Source organism: Sorghum bicolor, chromosome 7 (assembly GCF_000003195.3).
Source record: "Sorghum bicolor cultivar BTx623 chromosome 7, Sorghum_bicolor_NCBIv3, whole genome shotgun sequence".
NCBI lineage: Eukaryota > Viridiplantae > Streptophyta > Magnoliopsida > Poales > Poaceae > Sorghum > Sorghum bicolor.
The window spans coordinates 2,235,789-2,246,044 of NC_012876.2; the positions used below are offsets into that span (position 1 = coordinate 2,235,789).

At 44.9% G+C, this 10,256-nt stretch overlaps 1 protein-coding gene across 1 annotated transcript; it reads right to left on the reverse strand.

Annotated features, from left to right (window-relative positions):
- Positions 673–9,649, reverse strand: LOC8066128 (ankyrin repeat-containing protein At2g01680). The gene is made up of 4 exons (XM_002444929.2): positions 9,394–9,649; positions 6,645–6,931; positions 2,777–3,360; positions 673–1,962 (listed from the first exon to the last, which is right to left on the reverse strand). Exons 1-4 carry the CDS (start codon positions 9,570–9,572, stop codon positions 1,159–1,161), a joined length of 1,854 nt encoding a protein of 617 aa, XP_002444974.2. The 5' UTR covers positions 9,573–9,649; the 3' UTR covers positions 673–1,158.

Genomic DNA, 10,256 nt, shown 5'->3' on the forward strand with positions numbered 1-10,256 from the left:
TTGAGATGTTTATCATTTATTATGCGGCTATGTGCTTATCATTTATTATTTATTATTTGTCATATATCTTATCTTGTGACACTTGCTCATTGCTCATTATCCTTAGCGCTCCTTTCCCATGTGTAAAAATATAAATAACGATATATACTTGTGTTAGTAATTATTTTTAAATGCATTATGCAGGTTTGTGAATAAAAAGGGAATGGTCGTGAAAAGATTTTTTGGGTCTGCAGCATGTCGAAGATACAACATCAAGTTCCCTAAACAGATCCATGTTGAGAACCCTTATGCTTTCTATGTCCATTGCTTTGCTCATCAGTTACAGTTGGTTATTGTTTCCATTGCAAGTTGTTGCTCCTCTTTTGATGATTTCTTCAACTATGTGGGTTTAATATCACCAGTACTAGTGCATCTTGTAAGAGGAAGGATAAATTACAAGCACAACATTGCGAAACCATTATAACAAAGTTAGAGAGTGGTGAGATTCTAAGAGGGAGGGGAAGGCATCAAATGACAAACTTGCATAGACTAGGAGATACAAGATGGGGTTCTCATTCATAACATTACTTCGTATTGAGTCAATGGGGGATTCTATAGTCAAGGTGTTAGCCATGATCCATGAAGATGAATGTAATCCTAGCCAAGCCGGTGGTTTGGTGCGCAAAATACATGGAAAGCTTTTCCTTTGTTTTAAATATGAAGTTGATGTTGAAAGTGTTCCATATTACAAATGAGCTGTCTCTTCTTTTTCAAAGAAAAGACCAAAACATTGTTGAGTCTATGTCATTGCTTGTTGATGTGAAAGCACACCAGTTTAAGAAATTAATGAAGGCTGGGAGCAATTATTGAAAGAGGTCAAATCATTTTGTGTTGCAAAAGAAATTCCAATACCAAATATGAAAGAGGCAATACCAAGATGGGGCAGATCAAGACTTGATGGCAACTTATCACTCAAGAGCATACCATGTTGCTACTTTCCTTGCTGCACTTGATACTATAATCATGGAGATGGATCATCGCTTCAATGAGGCACGTACCATCTGAGTTGCTTGTTTCATTTGCTTGTCTTGATCCAAGACAAGCAAATATTAAAGCGACGACACATGCACAATATATAATGTCATAGGGACGACACATGCAGACGTGTTTGGATATTAATTAAATGCCAGATTTCTGCTTGAGTTGGGCAATGTAAGCAACCAGAAATATTAAGATATAGGTCCCGAAAAGCTTGGCTATGTTCCAGGCAAGCGTCGCGAAGAAGCTCCTGAGCCTCCAGCTGTTCCAGTGGAGATGAGAGCTCGTGGACGGGCAGAGTCCCCAAGCACGCGAGAAGCCAAACCTTCGATACATCACCAGCATGAACCTGAGGTCGTGGGCGAGCGCTTCGTTCCCGTAGAGCACCAAGGCCGAGGTGGCGACGGCGACGATGACGACGGTGACCACAGAGACGTCCCACATCACCACGCCGACTCCCAGCGCGAAGGCGATGATGACGCTCTTGAGGGCGACGTGGAAGAAGCGCACGGCGCGCTGCGCGTAGACGCGGCGGACGAGCGGGTCCACGTCGCCCCGGTTGCCGTACTCGGCGAGGCTGAACGTGGCCGCCACGGAGCAGTAGAAGGCCAGGATGTCGGCGATGACGAAGACCTTGAAGCCGTAGCGGCTGGCCAGCGCCGGCGTGCCTGCCCGGTGGCCTTCCGTCTTGTACGACCCCGGCATGGTGAACGCCGCGGCGAAGGTCACCGTCGCAATCAGCGCCGACGCAACCAGGACGCTTTCGTCCAGCTCTGCTGCTTGCTTCTTTTTCTTCTTCTTTTGCGTTCTTGTTTCAGTCGACGGAGCTGTGTGATCTGCTCGTTGGTCCTTTTGCGTTATTGTTCCATATTTCATGTCACGTCTGTGGGCGCCGAAATAAGCTCCAGAGTGAGCCAATACTCTGACCATCCATTCCGTTGGGTTCTGCATCCATGCATCCCAAGTGTCAGGGCCTCTGCTGTCGACTGACTATCATCTTCTGGCAACCGCATGCATGCATACACAGGCATACAGCTGCTAGTTCATATTGTTAATTTTTGCTGAGTAGAGTAAAGACACACAGTTGGGTTCTCAAAGTTGTTGGGTTGTATCATCCTGATTTTTAAACTCGCAAATCACTCATTTCGATTATCAATCTTATTTGCCACTGTCATCCTGGTACATAAACATGCAAATTGCCGATTTAGGTCTACAAACTTTTTCAACTATGCTATTATTCATCATGTCCCTAAATTTGCAAATCGTCAGTTTAGACCCCCAATCTATGTTTAGGTCGATCACAACTATTCCAAACAGGTTTCTAAACCTGGCCGGGCCCATATGCTAATGTGGTATATGCATGCTGACATCTCCCTACTCCCTCCTCTCTCTCTCTATCTCTCTCTCTCTCTCTCTCTCCTTTCTCCTCTTCTCTCACGAGGTCACGGCTCGATGGTGGCACGGCTTGTGACGCATAGCTACAGGCTAGGACCGACATGGTCGTGGTCTGTGCAACCAGCCTCTCAATGCATGGTGGTGCTTGGGAACAGGTTTAAGGATCTAAACTGATGATTTCCGAGTTTATGGACCAAAATAACACAACCAAACAAAATTTGATGAGCTAACTAAGCAGGTGACTTACGAATTTAGGGATCAGATAACACAACAAAACAAATTTTAGAATCACCAATAAACTTTACTCTTAATAATATTTTAACACGAGAAGTTAAACTTGTTGGATATGCATGCATGTATATACCTTGGGAGAGGCGAAACTGTTTTCTATCTTTATCTTGCTCGCAAGGTCGAGTGGTGTGTAGCCATCCTTGTTGACATGGTTGAGATCCACATACCTGTTCCCAACGAGATGGCTGAAACTAGACTCGTCCCTGTTCTGCACGGCCAGGTGCAATGCAGTATTTCCGTCCTTGTCCTTCATATTAAGAATGTTCCTGAACGCTGGGCGCGATTTTCTACATACCAACTTGACTACGTCTGTCTTCTTGTTCTCAACGGCGATATGAAGAAACGTCCTACCCATACGATTCTCACGCAGGGCCGCATGTGTGTCTTCTTCACCGACCAAAGCGTGTACTGCGTCCATTGCTCCAACAGAAGCAGCTATGTGTATGGGGCACATCCCATTGCTGTCTACCGCCTTCTTCCTCATGCCAGTTGTGTCACCATCGACCAGAAGGCTTGTTACGCCCTTCACTCCAACTGATGCTGCAAAGTGAAGAGGTGTACTTCCAGAGGCATCAGCTACATTCCTCAGATCCTCCCAACTGACTTCATTACTACTCAGAAGAACTTTTTGCGCCTCTAGAATCTTTTGGGTAACATCTGCCATCAAGTGTTTCTTAATTATCAGAGTCTCTTGAAAATGTGTCCTCTCTCTTTCCCAGTTTATAAAGCACGAACGAGTATCAATATTCAAAATTTATAACATGTCCTATTTTAGTTCACCAATAATTAATTGGCACCGGAATATTCCTAATCAGAAGTACTTTCCTATGGCCCTTGTCTTGACATAAACAACATAATCTTGTGAAAAAATAACACAAACTAACATTCTAAATCTGCTTCTAAATGACATAAACAAAGTTTAACAGAATGGGTAGAGATTACAAAGTAGATATTGTTATTGCATTAGAGAGAGGGAAAGAGTGAATAGATAAGTAAGTTTGATTAGTCATATGGACAATGCACGAACTTGATACTGTCTCCTAATTAAGAAGATTTTAGCCTATGCAGGAACAACAAACCAATACTCTCCCTTGTATCTCACATAAAATAAGGAGGATTAAAGAGAGAAAGATTTCGGTCATTCAATACATCACAATCCATGATGGCTTACATCCCCATTGATTGGTGAATTTTACTAGAATGAGATTGGGTGTTGAGGCTACATTGATGAAGGATAGGAAGTTAATGAGAAAAAAAATTAAATCATATAATAACATGTACTGTGAGTGATTATAATTGATCGATTGATCAAAGTGTGCTTATAAGACCGAGTTAATCAAGGGAGAAGTCCATTTTAACCATCAAATTACACTAGTTTGATTTTATCCATGGAATTCAAAAAAACTAGAAATCTTCATTCATCCAGCTATAGAAAATGTTCTCATTTAGCCATCTAGCTATTTTGTGGGTGGCTTTGGTCATGTGGAAGACACATGACAGTGAGGCCTACATGACAACTTCAGCTAACCAAATTTCTCTTCTCACTCATCTCTCTCTCTCTCTCTCCATCTCCCTTTCCCTTGGAGCCCACTCCGCCTCCCCATGATATTGATGTTGCACACCAGCTTCTCCCACTACTACAATAAACTTAACTGAGGTGGGCAAAAATGATATTCCGAGGCGGGCAGCCAAAACACCTCGCATCAAAGGTCACAGTAAATGACATTTTTCGAGACGGTTTGATGCCCGTCTTGGCTAAAAAAATAAATATAGATAAAAAAATAAAAAGCCCACAGCCCAAAACCAGTTTGGATCTGGGCCTAGATCCTCCGCCGCTCGTTGGGGCTACGCCACCGCCGCTCGTTGCATGGTGGTCTGACTACGCTCATGTTCGTCGGATCCGCCGCTGGCAGGCTCGTGCTCACTGGATTTGCCACTAACGGTCATGGAATTGATGGCCACGGTAGCCGGATGATACGGGGAAGGAGGGTGCACCGCCGTCAGGGGAGGAGCGCACCGTCGCCGGAGAAGAAACCAACGCAGAAAGTGGAGGGGCTCGAGGAGGAGGACGCCGCCAGTGGAGAAGCGTGGGGGAGGTCGCTGCACCGCCAGGCCACAGGATCCACCAGATCCATGAGCTCCTCAATCCACCAGGTCGCCTGTGCCACCCGCTGCCAGGACATCGTGCCACCTGGCTGCCTAGTCACCACGCCCATGAGCTCCTCCACGAGGTACAGTCATACAGGAGAGTGGAAGAAAGGATATGGGAGGGGAGGGGGCACCGGCTGGTAGGAGAGGGCAGGGGCGTTCGGGTGCGGAGGGGGCTCCGGTGGGAGGGAGAAGGGAGGGAGCGCTCGGGTGCGGCGCTCGATTTGGTGAAGTGAGGGAAGTGATTTCTATCTCTGAATAAATGAACCCAATAGTTGATTGGATTTGGGCTTTGGGCCCGGTATATTAACGGAGGTGGGCCTTATAAGTGGCCCGCCTAAAAAAATGGAGGCATTTTTTTGGAGCCAGGCCACTTATAAGGCCCGCCTCTGTTAATAGATTTTAGGCCTCCGCAAATCAATTTTACAAGGTGGTTGATTGTAACCGTCTCGGTTAATGAAAAGCGACCGCCTTAGTTAATCTCAGACATTAACCACAACGGTTGAAATTCTTGTGCGCCTCAGAGGGTGTTTTTAAAAGGTCACGGTAAATCTTTTTGGTAGTAGTGTCCTCTCCTCCCATAACTCGTCTTGCTCCCCCTCCATCCCTATCTAGCCCTACTCTGCCAACCAAAGTCCACCTAAAGGCAATGATGGAGCCAAGCAAGATCTTCCTGCAAAATGTCCTCACTATGACCATCATCGTTTTGAGCCATTGGCTTCCTCGTCTATGGTTGTTGTGACTACCTCTGCTTGGTGCTCCCGTTCATGTCCATGCACACACTCATCATCAACAACCTTTTGCGTCGATGCCATTTGTGGTGTCATGTAGCTCGAAGTACCAGTCTACCTCTTCTAGATAGACCTCCCTGATGCCAAGTGTCGCCTTGCTATTTTTCATGGATCCTCCCTCCGTTGTGGAGCATGATTCGGCAAGGAAGTTGGCAATAGAGCTTGCAGAGATTGATTTGGCCACAAAGTCTAACAATAGAAGGAAGAGGTGGTGGCATGTAGTGGCTGTGACATGTGAGGAGCTTGGCTAATACTTGAGCTCTACATGCAGCTTGGAATGCAAAGTTTAGATAGTGTGTAGGATAGAGAAAGAGAGAATAGAGAACTGAGAAGAGGAATAGAGAAAATGAAAGAGGAAGAGGAGAGACAAAACAAATAGCTGATATGTGGGCCCCACTTTCAATGCGTCGTCAGCAAAACCACGTACCACTATCGGAATGCTTCTCTTTGCCGACTGCCAGAGGTAGCCGACAAAGGCACGAAAGTAGTCGGCAAAGGCATTGCCGACTGCTTTCCACGAGGCAGTCGGCAAAGAAGACGTCGCAAAGAATTCGTCGGCAAAGAAACCTTTGCCGCCTACCACGTGGAAAGCAGTCGGCAAAGGCTTTACCCTGTCGACGTGGCATTCGGCAAAGGAAAGTACGTCGTCGTGAGATGACGTTGCGCGTTTCGTTTGCCGACTGCCAAAGGTGGCAGTCGGCAAAGCGTTTTTTTTATTTTTTAGTACAGAAATTCTTTGCCGACTGCCCTAGGTGGCAGTCGGCAAAGCTGCCAGCGTTTTTATTTTTTTACTGCAGAAATTATTTTACAGTTCAGATCAAAGATTTCTCGTTTTTCAGATCACATGGCCAAAATCAAATTGTGACAATAGTTGATGCCTAAAAATTAAGACAAATAACACTATATAATAACTAAGACATAAAAGAGTGGTTTAAAGGAATGAAGCAATTATTTCTACTATGTGGGGCCGACCAGCGGCTCTCATGTATCTTACATTCTTACCTCTACTTCGAAGAGCTGCGACGTGTAGCACATTTTGTCCATTTGGTCCATCATATGACAGATCCCTACCAAAGGTTCTAATCAGCAGTTCAGCCATGTCGCCGTATCCCAAGAAGATAGCTAGATATAGCGGAGTCATGCCGTTGATGTCCGGGCTTTTTGCAAATCTACGCAAAATTTCAAACTCTGCAGGATTGTCATTACGTTTCCTCACTGCTACGTGCAGGAGCGTCTCCAGGTCCTCTTCTCCTGCATTCTGAATTTCCGTTTCGACCCCTGCTTGGCCTCTGCGAAGCGACAGCTCAGTTAGCAAAATTTTTGGTTTTCGACGCTATAACACTTTCGTTTTTATTTAATAAATATAGTTCAATCATGGAGTAATTAGGCTTAAAAGATTTGTCTCGTGATTTACAGATGAACTGTATAATTAGTTATCTTTTTTATCTATATTTAATGTTCCATGCATGTACCGCAAGATTCGATGTAATAGAGAATCTTGTAAAGTTTTAGGTTTTTAGGTGCATCTAAACAGGACCAAATCTGCTTGCCTATGCCCATTTAAATCTGAATAAGAGCCGAACTAACTTTGGGAACCTAAAGTTATATTTTAAGACTTTGAGACCTACATGACATCAGATTTTTCAATCATTTTTTATTTAATATTTAATAATAGTCGCTTTAAAACTTTTTTTATAGATCTGACTTTTTGGGTCGCGTAAGTAGGGCTAGCATAGCTAAATAATGCTATCGCACCAATCCACGTGGCTTGACAAAATGTATCATGTTGATGCGATAATACTGTCTTGTCGCACTATCGGAAGTAACATGACAAGACTAAACTTTTAAAAAATCATAACTCCTCGATACGACGTCGGAAAAGGATGATTTTTATATAAAAATTATAGATCTCAATAAGATTTATAATTTTATAGTTTTGAGGTTTTTTACTTAAGGAACTATTAAGATGCTCAAAAATATAATATAAAAGCCTAGCACCGTAATAATCGCGTACTAGTGCTCGTCACATTAGAAAAATAATATCTTTCTGTATGGAGTCAAATACATTTATTTTTTATATTACTTTTGAGTTTTTACATTTGAAGTTGTTAAAATACTCGGAAAAATAATAAGGTTTTTATATTGGTCGGATAGTTGATTCTATAGGCCCTGTTTAGATCGCTGATAAAAATTTTCTGGGTGTCACATCGAATGTGTCGGAAGGATGTCGGGAGGAGGTTTTAGAAACTAATAAAAAAACAAATTACATAGCTCGTCAGGAAACTGCAAGACAAATCTATTAAGCATAATTAATCTATCATTAGCACATGTGGGTTACTGTAGCACTTAAAGCTAATCATGGAGTAACTAGGCTTAAAAGATTCGTCTCGCGATTTTCAACCAAACTGTGTAATTAGTTTATTTTTTTATATATATTTAATGTTTCATGCATGTGTCTAAAGATTCGATGGGATAGATGAAAAAATTTTAGGTGGGAAACTTCTTCCTGTCTTTCTACCTCCGTTTCTCTTTGGTCGTCCCACATCCCAACTGTGTGTGTGACGGATCCTACAGGCTTCCCCAAGCACGTACTGGCTTCCTCCCATGCATCCCATCCCATCCCATCTCATCTCATCCTCGATATCAATGTAGAGGCGGAGCTCCCCATATGGCACAGTGGGGCGGCTGCCCCAGCTACTTCTGGTGCGAAGCCCCTAGTACCCTTTCTTCTTCCTCAGGTACGGTATGGTCATGATAAGCAGAGCTGCATAGGGCGGCGTTCGGCCTCTGACGGCGCAGCTGAAACTTATTTTTAGGAAAGAGCTGTGCAAGCGAACGCTAAAGGCCCAATAGTATAGAGCCCATCAGCCCAATAATTCTCCACCACATCAGGGAATCACTAGCTGGTTTAATCCCTAATCCCCTAACTTTCCGAGCTCCAATGACAATTGGCGATGGTGTTCCCATCAGGAACTCAGGCCATCACCGCGCGCCCCTAGCGTGTCATCATCGCCGCCGACCTAGCTGCAGCCTGCAGTACGCCGAAGCTTCTTGTCGTCGCCCGCTGGTGAACCATGGCGCCGCTCCCTGCCAGCCACCGACGCCTCTTGGTGTTAACTGCACTGCACAGTGTCGCCGTCTCCTCACTGACGCCCTATGCCTATATATTCTACCTGCTGGAGCTTGTGCTAGACCACACGAGTCCTGGAATCATCAACCGCCTTAAGAAGAACCAAATAGTTTCGATGCTTAGATTTTTTGGCGAGCTCCGCCACTGGACATCATCATCCCCGCCCCACCTCCATGACCATCAAGCTAAGCAGTCCATTTACGAGCTCCACCGCCGCCAACCGGCCATCTCATCCGGCCGCTGGCTGCATGCGGTCGTCGGCGACGCCCCCATGCCCGCCCCACCCCGGCCACCTCTCGCTGATCAATGCACGCCTGCCGTGTGAGGCCACCTTCTCCGATCCTCTCCCCGTCCACCGACGACCTTCCAAAGCACTATACCCTTTAATTAATTAAGGACCTGCCTGAGGTACTGGCAGGTCTCATCATCAGCAACTCTAACCCCAGAAACAAACAGAACGGAGAGCGCCGGCGGCCGGCGGAAGTCGATCATATGCTCACCGGCTCACCGCGTTATTAAGCTTTCAACTTAATTAGAATCTGAGCTAGGCGTCTCGATTTTAGGACGTATACGTGTGCAAGAAGAATATATATACTATATAAATAGAAACTTAAAACTTGCCTGGGAATCAAAACGTCACCGCCAGGGGCTTGCCGTAGTCCTGCTTCGACGTCGTCTCCAGGCTGCTCCTCGACCTGCAGCTGCTGCTGGCCTTGGTCCGCCGCGCCATTGCATGGGCGCTCAGCTGGTGGTGGTGCTGCGGCGGCGGCGGAACCCGGCATGACGATGGAGTCTTCCATTTTGTTGAATTTTCGTGATGATCGGGAGCTAGCTACTTTATCTTAGCTTGTGTTCGTTCTGTATATATATCGTGCGACGACCATCTGCCAGGCCCATCCAACTTAATTCGATTTTGGACGCGCTTTGGGTCAGGATCGCTTGCCTGCTGACTAGACTTTGTTCCAAACAGCCCGTTGAACACGTACTCAACAACTTGCCAACATGCTGGTTGTGTGTTTAGCCGTCGATCAGGTGTGGCATATTTGCCTGGTCAAGCTTCAGCTGCAGGACGTCATCTTCGTGGCTGAAGAAAACACAATGCAGTGGTGGCTTAGGAGCAGGAAGCTGGTCCAAAGGTACTTCGATAGTTCGACGTGGCTTTGACTCGTTCTTCTTCCTGGTTCGATGGTCACTCTCAGGGCCGTCTTAGGGGTATGGATGGCCACAGGCCCATACCAAGAGGGGGCCTATAAGTTGATGTATGTATATAATATTTATATAGTAATATATTTGGCCAACAAAATGAAATTTTAAAGATCCATATACTAATCATAAGTATTTAATCAAAAATTAGCTTGCATCACTTTCTATTCTAATATTCAGCTACTCCCAATCACTTCCAATACATGCTGTAAGTTAATTTTTTATTACTAGTACTGTATACTTTAATTATCATATTAAGGTTTTATTTGAAATGACACATC

Bases quoted from the DNA above. Each gene is read 5' to 3' on its own strand.
- LOC8066128 (XM_002444929.2), bottom strand. From the start codon at position 9,572: ATGGAAGACTCCATCGTCATGCCGGGTTCCGCCGCCGCCGCAGCACCA. The intron at 6,932-9,393 runs GCAAGTTTTAAG...GTCGCTTCGCAG, and splicing joins GGTGACGTTTTGATTCCCAG to AGGCCAAGCAGGGGTCGAAA. The intron at 1,963-2,776 runs GTATATACATGC...GCATGGATGCAG, and splicing joins ACAGTTTCGCCTCTCCCAAG to AACCCAACGGAATGGATGGT.